Source organism: Pristiophorus japonicus, chromosome X, assembly GCF_044704955.1.
Source record: "Pristiophorus japonicus isolate sPriJap1 chromosome X, sPriJap1.hap1, whole genome shotgun sequence".
Classification (NCBI taxonomy): domain Eukaryota; kingdom Metazoa; phylum Chordata; class Chondrichthyes; family Pristiophoridae; genus Pristiophorus; species Pristiophorus japonicus.
In genome coordinates this window covers 14534105-14557855 of record NC_092010.1, presented here as the reverse complement: position 1 = coordinate 14557855, position 23751 = coordinate 14534105, and the positions used below count along the sequence as shown (strand labels likewise).

Below are 23751 nucleotides of genomic sequence, written 5' to 3'. Positions count from 1 at the left end.
GAAAAAATTTGATTTTAGTGCCCAAAAAAAAGAAAAACACAAAAAAGAAAAAAAAGAGCCTTGTAAATGTCTGGTGTGTCATCCAGGGCGGGTGGCACGGTTTAATGTTTATGTTTTTTCAGGTAAACTCCAAAAGAGTTTCATGCACAAGGACCCCCAGGTCCCTCTGCACCGCAGCATGTTGTAATTTTTCCCCATTCAAATAATATTCCCTTTTACTGTTTTTTTTCCCAAGGTGGATGACCTCACACTTTCCGACATTGTATTCCATCTGCCAAACCTTAGCCCATTCGCTTAACCTAGCTAAATCTCTTTGCACCTGTCTAAATCTCTTTGCAACCTATCTAAATTTCTTTGCAACCTATCTAAATCTCTTTGCAACCTATCTAAATCTCTTTGCATTTAATGTGCTCATTTAATGTGGGCAAGTATCTTGAAAGAAGTGACCAGGTGAAACTGACATCAGGATGGGACCAATTTGTATGGATATGACTGAAAATAGAACTTCTACTGAGGCTCTCACGTGTTATTTGCGAGGCCTCCAAAAATTTGAAAACCAGAGTAAGAAATATAGTAGAGGGACTCACTTTACTTAAATTAGATTCTGAATTTGTAAATAAGAAATAAGAAATAAGAAATTTATATAGCGCCTTTCACATTCCGAGGATGTCTCCAAGTGCTTTACAGCCAATGAATTACTTTTGATGTGTAGTCACTGTTGTTAATGTAGGAAACGCGGCAGCCAAATTGCTCCCACAAACAGCAATGTGATAAATGACCAATTAGACAAATGCTTTTGGAGATTGACAGAGGAATGTTGGTCAGGTAACCTGCTCTTCGAATCGTGTCATGGAATCTTTTATGTCCAGTTGGGAAGGCAGACAGACCTTGGTTTAACGTCTCATTCAAAAGACAATGCGGTACTGCACTGGACCATCAGATTGTCTCCGGATTACTCCCGGTGCCACGAGCTAGTGAGTACAGAAATAGGAGGATAGAGCAGATGAATGTGTGGCTGGAGAGATGGTGCAGGAGGGAGGGCTTTAGATTCCTGAGGCATTGGGACCGCTTCTGGGGGAGGTGAGACCTGTACAAGCCGGACAGTTGCACCTCAACAGAGCCGGGGCCAATATCCTTGCGGGGGGATTTGCTATTGCTGTTGGGGAGGGTTTAAACGAGTTTGGCAGGGGGATGGGAATCTGAGAATAGATTCAGTAGGGAGGGGAGTAAAGCTGGAATCGGAAAGCAAAAATGTAGAAAGTAAATTTGAAGGACAGAGGAAACAAGGTCTAGAAAGTAGTCAACAAGGAGGTCTGGCTGTACTAAATGGTATATACTTCAATGCAAGGAGTATAGCGAATAAGGCAGATGAGCTGAAAGCATAGGTAGACACTTGGGAGAATGATATTATCGCAATTACAGAGACATGGCTAAAAGAGGGGCAGGTATGGCAGCTCAACATTCCTGGTTACAGGATCTTCAGACGGGATAGAGAGGGGGGTCAAAAGGGAGGGGGAAATCACAGTATTGATTAAAGAAACTATTACAGCTGTGAGGAGGGATGATATGTTACAGGGATCATCAAATGAGGCCATATGGGTCGAACTGAAAAACAAAAAAGGAGCGATCGCACTGCTGGGAGTGTACTATAGACCCCCAAACAGTGAGAGGGAGATAGAAGAGCAAATATGTTGGCATATTTCTGAGAAGTGCAAAAACTATCGGGCAGTAATAGGGGATTTCAACTATCATAATATTAACTGGGACAAAATTAGTGTGACGGGTAATGGGGGGTGCGGAATTCCTAAAATGCATGTGAGAACTTTTTTCGCCAGTATGTAGCAAGCCCGACACGGGAGGGGGCGGGTCTAGATATAGTCTTAGGTAATGAAGCTGAGCAGATGGAAGGGGTATCAGTGGGAGAGCATTTAAGTGCTAGTGACCATAATTCAGTTAGATTTAAGGTAAAGGACAAGGATAGACCAGAAATAAAAGTTCTAAATTGGGGAAAAGTCAACTTTGCTAAGCTGAGAGGTGATTTGGCCGTAGTGGACTGGAAACAGCTATTGGAAGGTAAATCAGTGTCAGAGCAGTGGGAGGCATTCAAGGAGGAGATCCGTAGGGTTCAGGCCAAATATGTGCCTTTAAAGAAAAAGGGTGGGATTAACAAATCTAGAACCCCTTGGATGTCGAGGGACAGTCAGGGTAGGATAAAGAAAAAATGGGAGGTTTATGACAGATACCAAGGGCTCAATACTGCAGAATCTCTAGGGGAGTATAGAAAGTGCAGGGGGTGCAATTAAAAAGGATATTAGGAAACCAAAGAGAGAGCATGTAAAATTCTTGGCAAGTAAAATTAAGGAAATCCCAAAGATGTTTTATAAATATATTAAGAGCAAGAGGATAACTAAAGAAAGGGAGGGGCCTTTAGAGACCATGAGGGTAATCTGTGTGTGGAGGCGGAAGATGTGGGTATGGTTCTTAATGAATACTTTGCGTCTGTTTTCACAAAAGAGAGGGGCAATGCAAACACTGCTATCAAGGAGGAGGCCATTAGATGAAATAAACATAGCGAGAGAGGAGGTATTAAGGGGTTTAGCAGCTTTGAAAGTGGATAAGTCCCCAGGCCTGGATGAAATGTATCCCAGGCTGTTAAGCGAAGCAAAAGAGGAAATAGCAGAGGCTTTGACCATCATTTTCTAATCCTCTCTGGCTTCAGGTATGGTGCCAGAGGACTGGAGGACTGCTAAATGTGGTACCCGTGTTTAGTCCCATTCCCTTCGCCCTCCTGTATGGCTCAGAGATGTGGACCATATACAGTAGACACCTCAAATTGCTGGAGAAATACCACTAACGATGTCTCCGCAAGATCCTGCAAATCACTTGGGAGGATAGACGCACCAACGTCAGTGTTCTCGATCAGGCCAACATCCCCAGCATCGAAGCACTGACCACACTGGCCACATTGTCCGCATGCCCGATGTAAAGCAAGCACTCTACCCGGAACTCCTGCACGGCAAGCGAGCACCAGGTGGGCAGAGGAAACATTTCAAGGACACCCTCAAAGCCTCCTTGATAAAGTGCAACATCCCCACCGACACCTGGGAGTCCCTGGCCCAAGACCACCCTAAGTGAAGGAAGAGCATCCGGGGAGGGCACTGAGCACCTCGAGTCTCGTCGCCGAGAGCATGCAGAAAACAAGCGCAGGCAGCGGAAGGAGCGTGCGGAAAACCAGACTCCCCAGCCACCCTTTCCTTCAACGACTGTCTGTCCCACCTGTGACAAAGACTGTAATTCCCGTATTGGACTGGTCAGTCACCTGAGAACTCACTTTTAGAGTGGAAGCAAGTCTTCCTCGATTTCGAGGGACTGCTTATGATGATGATTTGTTTAAGAAGGGAGAAAGGGATAGACCAATTAATTACAGGCCAGTCAGCCTAACCTCAGTAGTGGGAAAATTATTGGAAAAAATCCTGAAGGACAGGATAAATCTTCATTTGGAAAGACCACAGATTTCTAAATGAAGTCAAGGACAGTCAGCACGGATTTGTTAAGGGAAGGTCATGTCTGACTAACTTGAGTGAATTTTTCGAGGAGGTAACCAGGAGAGTCGATGAGGGTAAATAAAGCGTATGATGTAGTGTTTCTGGATTTTAGCAAAGCTTTTGATAAGGTCCCACATGGCAGACTGGTCACGAAAGTAAAAGCCCATGGGATCCAGGGCAAAGTGGCAAGTTGGATCCAAAATTGGCTCAGAGACAGGAAGCAAAGGGTTGATGGGTGTTTTTGTGACTGGAAGGGTGTTTCCAGTGGGTACTAGGTCCCTTGCTTTTTGTGGTATACATCAATGATCTAGACTTGAATATAGGGGATATGATTAAGAAGTTTGCAGATGATACTAAAATCGGCTGTGTGGTTGATAATGAAGAAGAAAGCTGCGGACTGCAGGAAGATATCAATCAACTAGTCAGGTGGGCAGAGCAGTGGCAAATGGAATTTAATCCGGAGAAGTGCAAGGTGATGTATTTGGGGAGGGTTAACAAGGAAAGGGAATACACATTAAATGGTAGGACACTGAGAAGTGTAGAGGAACAAAGGGACTTTGGAGTGCATGTCCACAGATCCCTGAAGGTAGCAGGCCAGGTAGATAAAGTGGTTAAGAAGGCATACGGAATGCTTGCCTTTATTAGCCAAGGCATAGAATATAAGAGCAGGGGAGGTTATGCTTGAACTGTATAAAACACTGATTAGGCCATAGCTGAAGTTCTGTGTGCAGACCTGGTGACCACATTACAGGAAGGATGTGATTGCACTGGAGAATGTACAGAGGAGATTTATGAGGATGTTGCCGGGAGTGGAGAATCTTAGCTATGAGGATAGATTAGATAGGCTGGATTTGTTTTCCTTGGAACAGAGGAGGCTGAGGGGAGACCTCGTTGAGGTGTATAACATTATGAGGAGCCTAGATATAGTGGATAGAAAGGGCCTATTTCCCTTAGCAGAGGGGTCAACAAATTTAAAGTAATTGGTAGAAGGTTCAGAGGAGATTTGAGAGGAAATTTCTTCACCCAGAGGGTGGTGGGGGTCTGGAACTCACCGCCTGAAAGGGTGGTAGAGGCAGAAACCCTCACCACATTTAAAAAGTACTTGGATGTGCACTTGAAGTGCCGTAACCTACAGGGTTACGGACCTAGAACTAGAAAGTGGGATTAGGCTGGATAGCCTCTTGTTGGTCGGCACGGACACGATGGGTCGAAATGGCCGCCTTCCGTGCTGTAAACTTCTATGATTCAGTGATTATACGCTCTGAACCCACCACCATCTGACTCAGAGGCGAAAGTGCTACCACTGAGCCATGGCTGACAAGCGGGCATATTCCTTTACTTGGGCTAACTAGTGCCAAATGGAGCCCCATATGGACAAATGCATATTGCAACTCAAAATAGGAGACACATGTACCCCATGGGTGGGATAGAACTGGCGAAGGAGGGAGTTGAGAAAGATCCAAGGGGGTCAGTTGACTCACCGATCACCACGTCCTAACAGTGTCAGAGGGAAATACACAAAGTGACAAAGATACTGGGTTACATAACTAAATCAGGTAAATTCAATCTGCAGAGGTCATGCGGAGGGGCCATACAGTGCCCTAGTCAGGCTGAACATATAGTACTGGAACCAGGTCTGGTCAATCCAGGCCCTAGAAGTCTTGTACAATCTCTTAACAGTGACATTTTGGTAAAATTGATACTTCAACTATCTTTTTAATCCTATTCTTCCCCAGTTACCTTGCCTATCGTAATTTCATGATTGACACGTACCGTCTGAATCCACAGGAGTACCTCACATCAACAGCATGCCGCCGGAATCTAGCTGGGGATGTCTGTGCAATAATGAGGTACGTAATCGAGAAGAATTGTTAAAATCCACTTAAAAGGGCTTCATAACCTCTTAATTAATTTTTTTCTGAAAATCACTATGAAGAACTTAACTAAGACATCTCTAAAACATATTATTGTGTTGCCAGCATTGTAAAGAACAGAGGTCAGTGGCATTAAACCTTTTTGAAAGCCAGGTACATGATAGTTAGGGCTCTGGGCATGCACCCACTAGGAGTTAATCTTACTCACCACTCCCACCACTGATCCCTTGAACTCTGCCAGCAGATCCACAATTCCCTCCACAGTATCCAATCACTTGTGAACAAGGCACTTGCTATCCATAAACCTTATTATGGATGATTGCATTAACATTTCATTGCATTGCTTAGACAAAAACTTAGTTCATGGATAATGACACCATGCCTCTTACTGAAGCCTCTCTGCCTTCTATCCTGCCCAAACCATTGTGGTGGTGGTGTGATCTTTATCACCAAATCCCGCTTCCCCTACGCCTGTGGTACATTCTCCTCCTTTGAGAACCCTTATCCACCCCTCACGCCTCTCTTTTAAAATCCTCGTTCTCTACTGCACCCCTCAAGACCCACCCCGAGTTTCTCTGCGAGATATCCTCCATCCTTTCCTGCTTCGGTGATTTCAATCCCCATTTCAACTCCCCTTGCCCTCTCTCTTCTGAGTTCCTGTCCTCCCTTACCCTCTCCTTCCATATAAACTCTCATACCCACATTCACAGACATCCCCTTGACCTCGCCATCTCCCGTGGTCTCTCTCGTCCCACGGTCACAATCCACGATCACCATCTCTGACCACCTAACCCTAACCCTAAGCCCAAATGCACCACCCACATCATCCGACCCACTTCCTTCTGCATCCACTCCTGGAAAAAAAACTTTCCCCACCCTCCAGCCCAAGTCACTAACAATTTCATTCTCTAGCTACCAACTGTCTAGCCTTTGGCCCTCCATTCACCATGAGACTTCTGCAGCTATTGATCTTCTCAACCATTGCTTAATCTCTGCTTTTGAGGCCCTTGTCCCCAGGTATGGCCTCCTGGTATGGCCCCCATCTTCACTCCCTTAAGTCCAAGGGTCGCAGTTTGTGTGTCAACTTTTCCCATTATAAATTCCCATTATTATGGGTTTTGCCTACATACGTTCATCATTATGATTAAGCAATTTGGCAACTGGGTTCCCACAAATCGTTCAACGCGGCTTCTGAAGTTTTGCATCCAGCATTTTTGTTCCTCAGTAACTGACATTACTAATGTGCAAAATAAGTGTTTAATCAAAATTGTAAAAATTGAAGAATTACATATCTCATGATGAGGATTAAATTAATCTGTTGAATTGCCTTTTTAATGTCTTTGTTCATTTTTTTACTTGAAGGCCTCAGCTTCTCCTGGGAGTCTTGGCTTGGACTTTATGTTTTTGCCTAGACCTCTGACTCTGTGAGCTAAATTTGCAAAGTGCAGTCTAAGCATGCCCCACATACTTAACTTCCCTGGGTGCATTGGTACTAATTAGTAAGCTGTATTGATGAATTATTTTTCTTGAGCTCCCAGTAGTTTGTGCTCAGCTTTTCAAAAAACTTAGAAAAACAGGGCAAAAGGTGTCAATGATATAGAATTTTTTTGATTAGCAGAGAGGGTTTGTGTATGAGAAACAGAAACAAATGTGTTCTGGTTACACTCCTGTTGTAGCCTTTGTTTTGTGTTCTATACAGTTTAGAAAACATGTTATGCTGAGGTAGGGAGAGAGAGCGAGACACACACACTGTGGTCAAATGGAGAGAGGATCTGAGGTCAAAAGGCAAGAGATAGCTGGGCCGAAATTGCCCCTTCTGATAAGGCCTCTGGCCACCTGAAAGTGGCGGCCACAGGGTGGCACGGAATGGCTGCTGAGTCTCCGTGGAGGGGCTGCCATTTTGGAAATTGCCTTTTGTGAGTTTCGGAGCGGTGCCTGAGACCGCTCCGCCTGTTTTCCCGCCGCGGCGTACACGCGCCAACCCCTTACCGACTGGCGGGGAACCTCTCGGGAAATTGCCTTATTCCCTGTATTGCCCCATTTCTCTCCATGGATTCTTTTGTGAAACTCGCTTCCCTCAGCCAAGAGCTGTCAGTACACTCTCTGTTGCATGGCGGCCCGGCCGCCCTTAAAGGGGAGGGCGCATTGCCACGGCTGCCATGTTTTTTTTTGTCGGTCGCCTGCCATGTCGGACCGACAATTATGGTCGCGGATTCGGCCGGACCGCCAACAGGCAGCCTGGCACCCCCTCTTGGGTGCCAGGCCGCTGACCCGACCAAAACCGTCTAACTGAAGGGGAGAGGTGCTGTGATGCACCAGCGTGATGACGTTATCAGCGCGGCGCTGATGATTGACAGCCTCGGCTACTCCGCCCCACCCCCACTTCTGCCCCTATGATGAGGCCACTTCCACCCCACTCTAAGAAAAAAATCCCCAAGGTGCTGAATTTTGACGGATAGGCCACCCAAATGCATTTGGCGGCCAGAACATTATCGAACCTGAGCTGCGCCTCGTTTCTGGAGGTGGCCAATTTTGGCCCCAGCATATCTTTTTTTCTAGTTCATTCAATTTTCTAAAAAAAATGTGACTTTTGAAGCCAACTAATTGCATCATCTATGTTTTGTTGTCAGTTCTCTCCTCTTCTGCTTTTCTTGCCCTTAACCCTTCCTTTTGTTTTCCTCTTTTTCTTCTTTCTCTAACTTTGTCATTTCTTCAGTGCAACGAAAATATGGCCTTAACCCCTCCTTTGCCATTCACGATTTCATTCTTCGCTATTCTTTCGCTCCATCACATCCCTTATCCCTTTACTTCCCCACAACCCAACACCCTTTCTTCCACCCACTCACTCTCATCAGTACCCCTGTCTCTTCCCCAATGAGCTACCCTCTCAATCCCTATATCCTCCCATCACCCTTTCTCTGTTATCACTCGCCTCACTTTTAGGCCTCCATCCACTTCATTCCCACTTCTACTTGCTCCTTCCAAGGCGAGAGGTCAAAGGGCTCCTCACCTTCAAGCTATTTCACTCCTCTCTTTCCACCTCTTACTATCCCTCCCGATCTGTTTCCCTCAGAGACTTTGTTTGCTTTCACAATTCAACTTTTAAGAAATCAAATTAGAATGAGAAAAGACACGGGCCGAAATTCAAGGTCTCAGAGAGACACGTTGCTGCCCGTTTGCGGCGGCCATTCGTCAAAATCAAATGGCCGCTGCTTTGGGGTCAACTGGCACACCGGACCGAAATTTAGGTCGGGGATTTTTCAGCCTGGAGCCGATCACACCCGATTCTGATGACCAGCGAAAGTGAGTTATCGGGTAGTGCACTGCCGGTTTTAATAAAGAAAAATACTTACCTCCCTAAATTCAACTGAACTCATCGATTCCCCACTGTGCGGTGCCCCCGACAGGTTTTTCTGTCAGTGCACCCTCTGAAGAATGAGTGCGGCCCGGCAGCGCGGCCGTCATGTAAAAACTTTTGCCGGCCGACTTCCTGATCTGCCCGCAAAATAGTGTCCCCGCGTTCGGCTGGGCCACCAATGGGCAGCCTGGCACTCTCTTGGGTGCCAGGCCGCTGGCCCGGCCAAAACACTCCCTGGTGGCCCAGTGGCTGAAGATTAAAAATGACAGAATCTCTCCCCTTTAATGGAGGAGAGAGAGCATGGTGACGCACACGCGTTGTGACATCACCACTACTCCACCGCTGATTGACAGCGGCAGAGTCCCAGTCCGACCTATATTCAGCCAGTCAGCCTGGCTTTCAATCTATGGACTGCCCCCATTATGACTCATTTCTTCTGGGACTTTGAGTCCTGAAAATGTCTCTTCCGACCGCATCAAGGATCCCAGCGGTAAGTGCCACTAAAAAAAATCATAGGCACGCCAGCTTTCTTGCGCCGCTGAATTTCGGCCCCACTGTTTGCTTTGCTCTGTGTTGGTCTGTGTGTCTCTCTCTCTTTCATAACTGTTAGCAATTCACATCTCTGTTTCACGGTTATAAGCAATTAGTAATTACCTTTTCAAACTGTCAGCAAAACACAGGTAGATAATCAGTTGGCTTCAAAATGAAGAAAGACTCTCTCACTCCCTCTCAGTTTAATGCACTTTCTGAAATGCATACAACACAAAAAAAGAGCTAACAACTGGTTTCAATTTTTATTTTCATACACATGTGCACACGTACAGCCATGCTCTTTTATTTCAAAAATCTAAACCTCAATAAAGCTTTTGAACTTTGTTCTCATTTTCAAAATTGTTTGAAAACCACTGCAAGAAACCAGCGACAAATACTTGATCTGTACAGCTGACTAGTATAGATGCATCCTGAGAAATAGGATACACTGCACCTATAATTCCTTTAATTTTTTTTTAGCTGTTACAAGGGGCTGCGCGGGCCATTCAAAATTCCGCACAAGCACAGTTTTTCTATTTAAAAACCATCTCACTGGCTGGGTCGGGCAGCTTAAAGGAAACATTGCACTGCCGTACTCAGACTGTACAATCCAAATTCAACTGAGTATCACAGCTCTGGGCAGAAATGTTAAGTCCAAGGCCAGGGTTTTGGGAAAGGTAGAAAGCTTCAAATAAAAACGTTATAATGGCGACATTAGAAAACACGAAAGAAAATTCAGTGGATGAATTAGATCCCAATATCATGAAAAATGCACATTTTTATTTTGTTTAAACGCTTATTTTGGGCATTAGAAATTGTAGCTACTGAAAGAATGTTCAGTGATTTGTGGAAAATGCCAGCTGGTGGCCAAGATATGCAATTACAGAATGATAAGTTTACAGAAGTGCTTTCCATTCTCGGAATTTATGATAGTATAACGTTGACACAAAAGTGTGACCAAAAACACAGCAATAGGAAGTAATATTTTGTAGATAGGAAGTGTGTACAAATATATGCATTTTAATAAGATGTATAGATAGATGTTCAAAACATGGTGTCACACTACTTCAAATCCTACTTTCCCTGCCAAAATCTGGAATTGTTCCCTTGGCAACCCAACCCTTCTCCATTCTACTTCTCCATATTACCTTGCACAGCGCCACAGGAGATCAACTTTTGTGTGTGTTTTCTTTCCAGGAATTCTCTCTCAGACTCAGTTGTTTGTTAACTTCATGCCAGCTGTTTTCCTCTTTCATGCCAGATGTTGTGTACTTTGATGAATTATGCCCATGTTTGTGGTTGCACAGAGGTGCACACTAAATCAATACTCGGCTCCTGTTTTATTGTGATAACTCTTGGCTGTCCGCAGGGTGCATGCTTTTCTCGAGCAATGGGGACTTATTAATTACCAGGTGGATGCAGAGAGTCGACCGACACCCATGGGTCCTCCCCCAACATCACATTTCCATGTGCTCGCAGATACACCTTCTGGCTTGGTGCCTCTTCAGCCCAAAGCTCCGCAGGTCTGTTTTACAAGCTACTCTATAAGCAGCAAAGTCTCTATAGCATATCAACTGACAGATGAATTTCCTGGCTAGTACACGTTTTGTTAATATTATTTTAATGATGCAAAAAGAGCCAGATTATAATTTGAAACTAAAGTTGTCTTTTGTACCCCCTGGGTGGGTGCTTTCTGAATGGGATTGGCAACAGGTCAAAGTGCAGTTATGGTACGGACAAACTCTTTTTCGAAAAATAGGAAAATGAAGCTTGTTGATATTTGCACTAATGTATTAAACTTTTGACAGGCATCTGCATCCCAGCAAATGCTTAACTTCCCCGATAAGAACAAAGAGAAGACAGCAGACATGCAGAACTTCGGACTGCGTACAGATATGTACGCCAAGAAAAATGTTCCTTCTAAGGTAAGGCAGCGTTTCAAGCCTGATGGCTTATAACTAGCTGTGACTTGATATGCAGTAGGGGAGGAAAGATTTCCAGGTTACGTGCTGCTATACCTATTAATAGCGAGGTTACATTCCCAAAACAGGCATTTTTTCTTTCAAATGAGTTGCATTGGTAGTTCAGTTGGATCTCATTTGATGGAAGCACCTTTTGGTGTGGACTTACCAAAAGATTGCTTTCTGTGCTGTTGTAAAAAATGGACATTTTGTCTGTAGCCTGTATGGATTTATTTTAGTGCTCTCTTCCATGGCACGATTCATAGAATCATTCAAGTTACTCCTCAGACGGAAGCGATTCGGCCCATCGTGCCTATGCCTTTTGGAGGAGGAACAGAAGGTTTTCCCAGGTCTTGCCCAATGTTTCTCTCTCAACCAACACTGCCAAAAACAGACCACCTAGTCGGTACTGTTTGTGGGATCTTGCTGTGTACAACATGGCTGCTACATTTGCCTTCATAACAGTAGTTACTGCATTTCAAAGTAACTCATCATTGTGAATCGCTTTGGCATGTTTTGGTGTGACAAGATGCTATATAAATTGAAATGTTATCATTCCCACCAGGAAGGCATTGCTTTGATTTCACTTCTCCTTTCTTCTCCCCAGAGTAAAGCAGCTGCTAGTGCTACACGAGAGTGGACAGAGCAGGAGACACTTTTACTGCTCGAGGTAAGAACATGAGATTCTAATTCAGTGCAGACCATACAAGCTAACCTAAAAACTAGCAAAAGCTGACGCACTCCACAAAACACTGGTGCCTGAAGAATGGCATTCTCTGCCCCCTTATTCAAGGTCACAACCTTTGGCCGCCCCCCTCATTCCTGCTTGGCTAATACATAGGAATTGCTAGATACAAAAAGACCAGGGTCCATCTCGTTCACCTTCTACCATCCTAATAGTCACTTGACACAATGTTAACGGAATTGTTGACTAATCGTAGCAATCAATCTCGACCAATTAGTCTACAACAGACCCAGACACCAGGCGAGGAAGTGCCTGGTTTCACTCAATTCCCTAGGGGCACCTGTACACGAATAATACACGGTCAACTCATTTGCATAGTTTTCTGGTGCTCCGAGCCAGGAATGCCACAAGCATACAATCTGTTGCTGGGCACTTGCTTTGCATGGACGACAGGCCAGCTGTCATCATGAGATTCGCCCGACTGTATTGGAATTGCACACACACTATATCCAACCACTGGAGGGTACTGTAGAACCAGCAAGAAACAAAAGAATCTTAACAACTAAAGAATAAAAAGGTATTGGACAGAGCAGGGTTTAACACCTGCAGTACTTGGACGGGGAGTGGGTTCAGTGTTACAGCATTTACTTGTGTTCGGTAATCTACAGATGTTCATCCCAGGATTGCAAAATACCTTTGACCACTCATTTTTCCCAATTTATCCAAAGGAATTCTCTTTGTATTTGAATGTTGTTTAATATGTAATTATGGGAAGGGCAGGAGACAGACAACATAATTATCATAGGATTTACATATCAGTTCGTATTAATATAGTGGGATTGGTTCAGACTTCAAATTTTCATAATTCTAATAATGAACTGAAAGTGTCAGTGGAGAAGTTTACTTTGTTAATAATTACCTCTCATGCTCTCTGATAGACTTTAGGATAATAGGATTTAATTGATTGAGTATTATTATATGTGCGAGTGACCGCTTGGGGAGAGGATAGCAGCTTTGATAGTATTCGCCAAGTGTTCTCATTTAGACAACACGGATTCTTTTTTGCAATGTTGTATTCATCTGTCAGTTGTCCTTTAGGTAGTTGAAGTCATCAAAGGGCCATTTTTGAGGTCGGACATCATCCGAAAACACGGCGTCAGTTTCCAAATGTCCACTGACAACACCCAACTCTACCTCACCACTACTTCTCTCGACCCCTCCACAGTCTCTAAAATGTCAGACTGCTTGTCTGACATCCAGTACTGTATGAGCAGAAATTTTCTCCAATTAAATATTGGGAACATAAGAAATAGGAACAGGAGTTGGCCATTTGGCCCCTCGAGCCTGCTCCGCCATTTAATACGATCATGGCTGATCTGATCATGGACTCAGCTCCACTTCCCCGCCGCTCCCCATAACCCTTTATCCCCTTATCGCTCAAAAATCTGTCTATCTCCACCTTAAATATATTCAAAGACCCAACCTCCACAGCTCTGTGGGGCAGAGAATTCCACAGATTTACAACCCTCTGAGAGAAGAAATTTCTCCTCATCTCTGTTTTAATTGAGCGGCCCCTTATTCTAAGATCATGCCCTCTAGTTCTAGTCTCCCCCATCAGTGGAAACATCCTCTCTGCATCCACCTTGCCAAGCCCCCTCATAATCTTATACGTTTCGATAAGATCACCTCTCATTCTTCTGAATTCCAATGAGTAGAGGCCCAACCTACTCAACCATTCCTCATAAGTCAACCCCCTCATCTCTGGAATCAACCTAGTGAACCTTCTCTGAACAGCCTCCAAAGCAAGTATATCCTTCCTTAAATACGGAGACCAAAACTCCAGGTGTGGCCTCACCAATACCCTGTACAGTTGTAGCAGGACGTCTCTGCTATTATACTCTATCCCCCTTGCAATAGACTGAAGCCATTGTCTTTGGTCCCCGCCACAAACTCTGTTCCCTAGCCACCGACTCCACTCCTCTCCCTAGCATCTGTCTGAGGGGAACCAGACTGTTCGCAACCTAGGTATCATATTTGACCCTGAAATAAGCTTCAGGCCACATATCCGTGGCATAACTAAAACCGCCTATTTTCACCTCCGTAACATTGCCCGCATCCGCCCTTGCCTCAGCTCGTCCGCTGCTGAAGCCCTCATCCATGCCTTTGTTACCTCTAGACTTGACTACTCCAGCGCACTCCTAGCTGGCCTCCCACATTCTACTCTACGTAAACTTGAGGTCATCCAAAACTCGGCTGCCCCTGTCCTAACTTGCACCAAGTCCCACTCACCCATCACCCTGTGCTCGCTGACCTACATTGGCTCCCAGTTAAACAATGCCTCGATTTCAAAATTCTCATCCTTGTTTACAAATCCCTCCATGGCCTCGCCCCTCCCTATCTTTGTAATCTCCTTCAGCCCCACAACCCCCCAATTCTGCCCTCTTGAACATCCCTGATTATAATCGCTCCACCATTGGTGGCCGTGCCTTCTGTTGCCTGGGCCCCAAGCTCTGGAATTCCCTCCCTAAACCTCCGCCTCTCTACCTCTCTCCTCCTTTAAGATGCTCCTTAAAATCTACCTCTTTGACCAAGCTTTTGGTCACCTGCCCTAATTTCTTCTTGTGTGGCTCAGTGTCAAATTTATTGTTTTGTCATAAAACTCCTATGAAGCGCCTTGGGACATTTTACTATGTTAAAGGCACTATATAAATGAACTCATTGAATGGCCTACTCCTGCACCTATTTTCCATGTTTCTAAATACAAGTTGTTGTCGCACCAGCAGCATGGATCAGGAAATTGGGAACACTGCTGCTGACCCCACCATTACTATGTTACTCTGAACGTGGTTAATTAGAGCTAATTCTGCTGCCTGATCAAATGCAAGCACATGTTCTCTCAGCACCAAGTTCACTGCCTTATCTTTTCTAAGCAAAAACTCTGTCAGCCCCTTGGTCAATTGGCTTCTTTCAGCTCTGATATGAAAGTCACACATTGTTCCTTCCCCCCACCCCCTACCCAAGATCATGCTTTCTACTGAAGCTGAAATATCTTTCTGCCCCCTCCCAGCACTTTTTACTTTCCACCGCCCTACCCAGCAACAAACACTGTCCACACTAAGCAGGTTAAAAAGATCAATATATTTGTTCATGCTATTTACCTAAAAAAACCTAAGCCTTATGGCCATGCTTTCCCTGGTGACATGATGAGGTGTACATGGTGCTAAGGTGCTCTGTAACCGAAGGCTATGTCTAAGTGCTCCTAACTGTGATGGTAGATTGCCGTTGGGTGTAGGGATGGTGGTGGTCTTGGACCTCTGATTGCAGGGTCATGAGAGATTATGCTCTGATAGCTGGAGCCAGGCTGACAAAGTGACTTCCAGGTCCTGTCCGCTCTCTGCATATCCTCCCACTCCAGCCAAGTTCTCAAAGGATTCATATAATTACAGACACCATGAGAGGAAGCTGCCTCATCAGATTCTTCACCAACCCTGTCCCAAGTGGGTACACTAGCTGGATAACCATTGATCTGCTCAATAGAGTGTCTCTGGTGTGAGTTTAAGCTTGCTGTCCCTGCTGTTTTCAAATGATCGCCAATCAGTGGTCTCAAGATCTCAATGACAGTAGTCACGGTGATTAAGAGAAAGCTGGTCTGCCCTTGCTTCCTTTGTGTGTTGGGCTTCCCCTGCAGACGGCAGTAAAGATTTCACTCCCTTCCTGATACTCTGTATATCTGAACATCACTCATACAGCACTTCTTCTTCTTTGGCAGTCCCTCGGAGTGGAGGATGACCTTCTTCCACACTAAAAATGAGTTCTCAGGTGACTGAAGAGTCCAATGCAGGACCTACAGTCTCTGTCACAGGTGGGGCAAACGGTGGTTGGAGGAACGGGAGGTTGAGGAGCCTGGGATGCCGTGCGCTCCTTCCGCTGACGACGCTTGACTTCAGTTTGTCTCGGCGAAAAGACTCTAGGTGTTCAACGCCTTCCCGGATGCTTTTCCTCCATTTTAGACGGTCTTGGGCCGGGGATTCCCAGGTGTTGATGGGTGACGTCGAAGGTACACTGTGTCATATTCTCCACCAACTAGGGCAGAATCTATATGGCAGAGTTAAGAAATAATAGCGATGCCATTACACTATTAGGTGTATTCTATAGTCCACCAACGACTGAGAAAAATATGGAGGAGTAAATTTGCAGAGAAATTACAGAGATGCAAGAGCTATAGAGTAGTGATAATGGGGGGATTTCAGCTATCCTAATATAGACTGGGATAATAATAGTGTAAACGGGGGTGGTGCCAGAGGACTATAGAATTGCAAATGTTACACCCGTGCTCAAAAAAGGGTGCAAAGATAAACCCAGAAATTATAGGCCAGTCAGTTTAACCTCAGTAGTGGGGAAGCTTTTAGAAACAATAATCAGGAAAAAAAAATTAACAGTCACTTGGACAAGTGTGCATTAATTAAGGAAAGCCAGCGTGGGTTTGTTAAAGGGAAATCGTGTTTAGCCAACTTGATCCGAGTTTTTTGATGAGGTAACAGAAAGGGTTGATGAGGGCAATGCGGTTGACGTGGTGTACATGGATTTTCAAAAGACGTTCGACAAAGTGCCACATTATAGGCTTTCCAGCAAAGTTGTAGCCCATGAAATAAAAGGGACAGTGGCAGCATGGATACAAAATTGGCTCACTGACAGGAAACAGGGAGTAGTGGTGAACGGTTGTTTTTTGGACTGGAGGAAGGTACACAGTGGTGTTCGCCAGGAATCGGTACGAGGACCACTGATATTAAAGACTTGGACTTGGGTGTACAGGGCACAATTTCAAAATTTGCAGATGACACAAAACTTGGAAGTACAGTGAACAGTGAGGAGGAGAGTGATAGACTTCAATAGCACATAGACAGGCTGGTGGAATGGGTGGACATGGGGCAGATGAAATTTAATGCAGAAAAGTGTGAAGTGATACATTTAGATTGGAAGAATGAGGAGAGGAAATATAAACTAAAGGGTACAATCCTAAAGGGGGTGCATGAACAGAGAGACCTGGGGGTATATGTGCACAAATCGTTGAAGGTGGCAGGGCAGGTTGAGAAAGCGGTTAAAAAAGTAAACGGGATCCTGGGCTTCATAAATAGAGGTATAGAGTACAAAAGTATGGAAATTATGATGAACCTTTATAAAACACTGATTTGGCCTCAACTGGAGTATTGTGTCCAATTCTGGGCACCGCACTTTAGGAAGGATGTGAAGGCCTTAGAGAGGGTGCAGAAAAGATTTACAATAATGGTTCCAGGGATGAGGGACTTCAGAGAAATTGGTGGTGTTCTCCTTTGAGAGATTTGATAGAGATGTTCAAAATCATAAGGGGTCTGGACAGAGTAGATCGAGAGAAACTGTTCCCATTGGCAGAAGGTTGAGAACCAGAGGACACAGATTTAAGGTGATTGGCAAAAGAACCAAAGGCAATCTGGAATGCACTGCCTGAAAGGGTGGTGGAGATGGACTAAATCATGGCTTTCAAAAAGGAGTTGGATAAGTACCTGAAAGAAAACAAATTGCAGGGCTACGTGGAAAGGGCAGGGGAGTGGGACTAGCTGAAGTACTCTTGCAGAGAGCCGGCATGGGCGCGACAGGCCGAATGGCCTCCTTCTGTGCTGTAATCATTCGATGAACGACTGATGGCAGACTCAAAGGATGTGGAAAGCATGTGCTTCTGCATTTATACTCGTCTAATGGCTATACTGTACAGCAGATATACGTCGTGGTACATCATCCTACTCTGATCTTTCCTCCTCCTCTCCTGCCACCCCGCTGCATCTTCCTCAAATTTACTATCTTCGCTCTCCTGGATTTGTACTGGTGTTAGCAGCAGGTGGAGTGCTGGACACAGCCTGCTAGGATCAGAGTTAGGGTTTAGACTGATTGGAATAGGAACCCTCGAAGGAGGCAGTCTCACATATCTTGGTTTTGACTCTCCTCTGCACTCTCTAAACATTTACATTTGTATCTGTTGGCGCCAAGTTCCAAAATTTGTGTTTCCAGACATGTACTGAACTGTCTACTGACAGGACAATTCGGGTTCCATCCAGACGGAGCCAAGCAATGTAAACACCAGGATTACGGTAGCACAGTGGTTATGTTACTGGACTAGTAATCCAGAGGCCTGGACTAATGATCCGGAGACATGAGTTCAAATCCCACCAGGGCAGCTGGGGAATTTAAATTCAGTTAAATAAATTAAATAAAGACCTTATATGGCCTATATAAGAACATAAGAAATAGGAGCAGAAGTAGGCCCTACGGCCCCTCGAGCCTGATCCGCCATTCAATAAGGTTGTGACTGATCATCAAACTCAACTCCACTTTCTCGCCCGATTGCCATATCCCTTGATTCCCCTAGACTCCAAAGATCTATCTAGCTCAGCCTTAAATATATTCAGAGACACAGCATCCACAGCCCTGTGGGGCAGAGAATTCCAAAGGTTCACAACCCTCCAAGTGAAGAAATTCCTCCTCATCTCTGTCTTAAATGGCTGACCCCTTATCCTGAGACTGTGACCCCTAGTTCTAGACTCCCCAGCCAGGGGAAACAACCTCTCAGCATCTCTTCCCTGTCAATCCCCTTCAGAATGCTGTATGTTTCAATGAGATCACCTCTCATTCATCTAAACTCCAGAGAGTATCGGCCCATTCTATACAATCTCTTATCATAAGACAGCTCTCTCATCCCAGGAATCAATCTAGTGAACCTTCGTTGAACAGCCTCCAAGGCAAGTATAACCTTCCTTAGATAAGGAGACCAAAACTGTGCACAGTACTCCAGGTGTGGTCTCACCAAGGCCCTGCACCATTGTAGCAAGACTTCCTTACTCTTATACTCCAACTCCCTTACAATAAAAGACAACATGATATTTGCCTTCCTTATTGCTTGCTGTACCTGCACGCTAGCTTTCTATGTTTCTTGCACAAGGACACCCAAATCTCTCTGAACACCAACATTTAAAAGTTTCTCACAATTTAAAAAATATACTGTTTTTCTATTCTTCCTACCAAACTGAATAACCTCACATTTCCCTACATGATACTGCATCTGCCACCTTACTGCCCACTCACTTAGTCTATCTATATCCCTTTGCAGACGCTTTGTGTTCTCCTCACAGCTTACATTCCCACATAGCTTTGTATCATCAGAAAACTTGGATACATTACTCTCAGTCCCTTCATCTAGGTCATTAATATGGATTGTAAATAGCTAAGGCCCCAGCACTGCTCCTTGCGGCACCCCACTAGTTACAGCCTGCCAACCTGAAAATGACCCGTTTATCCCGACTCTCTGTTTTCTGTCCATTAACCAATCCTCTATCCATGTTAATATATTACCTCCAATCCCATGATCCCTTATTTTGTGTAATGACCTTTTATGTGGCACCTTATCGAATGCCTTTTGGAAATCCAAATATACTACATCCACTAGGTCCCCTTTATCTACCCTACTAGTTACATCCTCAAAAAACTCTAATAAATTTGTCAAACACAATTTCACTTTCATAAAACCATGTTGACTCTGCCTAATCATGTTATGATTATCTAAGTGCCCTGATACCACTTCCTTCACAATGGATTCCAGCATTTTCCCGATGACTGATGTCAGGCTAGCTGGCCTGTAGTTCCCTGTTTTCTCTTTCCCTCCTTTCTTGAATAGTGGGGTTACATTTGCTACCTTCCAATCCGCTGGGACCAATCTAGAATCTAGGGAATTTTGGAAGATCAAAACCAATGCATCCACTATCTCTGCAGCCACCTCTTTTAGAACCCTAGCATGTAGACCGTCAGGTCCAGGGGATTTGTCGGCTTTTAGTCCCATTAGTTTCTCTAGTACTTTTTCTCCACTTATATTAATTACATTAAGTTCCTCACCCTCATTAGACCCTTGGTTCCTCATCATTTTAGGTATGCTTTTTGCATCTTCTACTGAGAAGACAGATACAAAATATTTGTTTAATGTCTCTGCCATTTCCTTATTCTCCATAATAATTTCTCCTGCCTCAGCCTCTAAGGGACCAGCAATATGTGACAGCAATGTGGGAATAAAATTTTGGGACTAGCTGAGGTGCTCTTGCAGAGAGCTAGCACGGGCTCGATGGGCCGAATAGACTTCTTCCATACTGTAACCATTCTTTGATTCTATATCACGGCTCTGTGGAACCTGAACTGTAGCAACCAGTCCCAGACAGGTAGTTGCAATGTAACTGGATATTTAGTGATGTAATCCAGCATTCATCCCTCTATACGGACCAGCTGTCTGAGATATGAAAGGATAGTGTTCTAATACGCTGGCCTTTGGAGCACCCTGCTGGTGACTGATTCATTTCTACTTCCTTTTTTTCCACAGGCACTGGAGATGTACAAAGATGATTGGAATAAAGTCTCAGAACATGTAGGCAGTCGCACACAGGATGAATGTATCTTGCATTTCTTACGTTTACCGATAGAAGATCCATACCTTGAAGATTCAGAAGCCTCACTGGGCCCATTAGCTTATCAGCCAATTCCATTCAGCCAGTCTGGTAACCCTGTCATGAGCACTGTGGCATTCCTGGCATCGGTTGTTGATCCACGTGTGGCATCAGCAGCTGCAAAATCTGCATTAGGTAAGATGACTTGAACTCCAATTTTAGGTTTGTATTATAAGTATGGCCATACTGATCATAATATGCACAAGAGAGTTGTATGTATTATAAATTGTGCTGTACTGATCAGAATCTATAAAGGAGAGTTGTATGTATTATAAATTGAGATGATTGGCCTTCAACAACCACAAACATCTTCCTTTGTGCTAGCTATGACTCAGCCAGTGGAGAATTTTCCCCCGATTCCCATGATGGAGTCATACTAAGCACAGAGTAAGATGTTTGTGGTTGTTGGAGGCCAATCACCTCAGTCCGAGGACATCGCTGCAGGTGTTCCTCGGAGCAGTGTCCTAAGCCCAACCATCTTCAGCTGCTTCATCAATGACCTCCCTCCATCATAAGGTCAAAAGTGGAGATGTTCACTGATGATTGCACAGTGTTCAGTTCCATTCGCAACTCCTCAGATAATGAAGCAGTCCGTGCCCACATGCAGCAAGAAGTGGACAACAATCCAGACTTGGCTGATAAGTGCAAGTAACATTCACACCACACGAGTGCCAGGCAATGAACATCTCCAACAAGAGAGAGTCTAACCAACACCCCTGGACATCAATGACATTACCATCGTCAAATACCCCACCATCAACACCAGAAACTTAACTGGACCAGCCACATAAATACTGTGGCTACAAGAGCAGGTCAGAGGCTGGGTATTCTGAGGCGAATGTCTCATCTCCTGACTCCACCATCTACAAGATACAATTCAGGAGTGTGATGGAATACTCTCCACTTCCTTGGATGGTGCAGCTCCAACAGCACTCAAGAAACTTGACACAATCCAGGGCAAAGCAGTGAGCTTGATTGGCACCCCATCCACCACCTTCAATATTCACTCCCTCCACCACAAGACTACGGGAGCAGATGGAATCCCTGCTGAGGCACTAAAGTATGGCGGAGAGGCACTGTTGGTGTGAATACATGACCTCATCTCTCTCATCTGGAGGGAGGAGAGCATGCCGGGAGATCTCAGAGATGCAGGGATCATGATCATCTTTAAAAAAGGGGACAAGTCCCACTGCGGCAACTACAGAGGAATCTCCCTGCTATCAGCCACTGGGAAAGTCGTCGCTAGAGTCCTCCTCAACCGTCTTCTCCCTGTGGCTGAGGAGCTCCTCCCGAAGTCACAGTGTGGATTTCGTCATCTACGGGGCACAACGGACATGATCTTTGCAGCGCGACAGCTGCAGGAAAAATGCAGGGAGCAGCGCCAGCCCTTATACATGGCCTTCTTCGACCTTACAAAGGCCTTTGACACTGTCAACCGCGAGGGTCTAAGGAGCGTCCTCCTCAGTTTCGGATGTCCCCATAAGTTCGTCACTATACTCTGCCTGCTCCACGACGACATGCAGGCCGTGATCCTTACCAACGGATCCATTACAGACCCAATCCACGTCCAGACCGGGGTCAAACAGGGCTGTGTCATCGCCTCAACTCTCTTCTCAACCTTCCTCGCTGCCATGCTCCACCTCACAGTCAACAAGCTCCTCCCCGCTGGAGTGGAATTAAACTACAGAACCAGTGGTAAGCTGTTCAACCTTTGCCATCTCCAGGCCAGGTCTAAGACCACCCCAAACTCTGTCGTCGAGCTACAGTACGTGGACGACGCCTGCGTCTGCCCACATACAGAGGCTGAACTCCAGGACATAGGATGAAGACGGTTGAGGAGGACTCTAGCGACGACTTTCCCAGTGGCTGATATTTACTGGACGTATTTTCTGAGGCATACGAAAACACGGGCCTTACGTTAAACATCCGTAAGACAAAAGTTCTCCACCAGCCTGTCCTCGCCGCACAGCACTGCCCCCCAGTCATCAAGATCCACGGCACAGCCCTGGACAACGTGGACCATTTCCCATACCTCGGGAGCCTCTTATCAACAAGAGCAGACATTGACGACGAGATTCAACACCGCCTCCAGTGCGCCAGTGCAGCCTTCGGCCGTCTGAGGAAAAGAATGTTTGAAGACCAGGCCCTCAAAACTGCCACCAAGCTATAGTAATACCCGCCCTCCTGTATAGCTCAGAGACATGGACCATGTACAGTAGACACCTCAAGTCGCTGGAGAAATACCACCACCAAGATCCTACAAATCCCCTGGGAGGACAGACGCACAAACATTAGCGTCCTTGACCAGGCCAACATCCCCAGCATTGAAGTGCTGACCACACTTGATCAGCTCTGCTGAGCAGGCCACATCGTTCGCATGCCAGACACAAGTAAAGCAAGCGCTCTACTCAGAACTCCATCACGGCAAACGAGCCAAAGGTGGGCAGAGGAAACGTTACAGGGACACCTGAAAGCCTCTCTGAAAAACTGACACCTGGGAGTCCCTGGCCAAAGACCGCCCTAAGTGGAGGAAGTGCATCCGGAAGGGATCCGAGCACCTTGAGTCTCATCGCCGAGAGCGTGCAGAAATCAAGGGCAGGCAGCAGAAGGAGCGTGCGGCAAACTTGTCCCACCCACCCTTTCCCTCAACGACTGTCTGTCCCACCTGTGACAGGGACTGTGGTTCTCGTATTGGACTGTTCAGCCACCTAAGGACTCATTTTTACGAGTGGAACCAAGTCTTCCTCGTTTCTGAAGGACTGCCTATGATGATGATGACCGTGGTTGCAGTGTGTACCATCTACAAGATGCACTGCAGCAACTCGCCAAGGCTTCTTCGGCAGCACCTCCCAAACCCGCGACCTCTACCGCCTAGAAGGACAAGGGCAGCATGCGCATGGGAACACCATCATCTCCAAGCTCCCCTCCAAGTTACACACTATCCTGACTTGGAAATATATCGGCCGTTCCTTCGTCGTCACTGGTTCAAAACCCTGGAACTCCCTCCCTAACAGCACTGTGGGAGCACCTTCACCACACGGACTGCAATGGTTCAAGAAGGCAGCTCACCACCACCTTCTCAAGGGGCAATGAGGGATGGGCAATAAATGCCGGCCTTACCAGCGATAACCACATCCCATGAATGAATTTTTTTTTTTAATAGGGCCACACTTGTGCCCCACACGGTCTCCTTCTGAGGAGGATCCCCCTCCACACCAAAGATGGTAGCCCTCATTTGTTTTACCTGACTTGATGTTACCTCCAAGGCTGGGTGTGTAAAG

At 45.5% G+C, this 23751-nt stretch overlaps 1 protein-coding gene across 4 annotated transcripts in view; it reads left to right on the top strand.

Moving 5' to 3' along the window:
* LOC139240875 (SWI/SNF complex subunit SMARCC2-like) overlaps window positions 1-23751 on the top strand; it is an 875893-nt gene that overhangs the window by 229042 nt on the left and 623100 nt on the right. For all 4 annotated transcript variants that reach the window (XM_070869382.1, XM_070869381.1, XM_070869383.1 and 1 more), the window contains exons 16-20: window positions 5282-5395; window positions 10678-10831; window positions 11117-11233; window positions 11877-11939; window positions 20347-20605. In XM_070869382.1, coding sequence (XP_070725483.1) covers window positions 5282-5395; window positions 10678-10831; window positions 11117-11233; window positions 11877-11939; window positions 20347-20605 — 707 coding nt within the window. The remainder of the gene's footprint in view (window positions 1-5281; window positions 5396-10677; window positions 10832-11116; window positions 11234-11876; window positions 11940-20346; window positions 20606-23751) is intronic.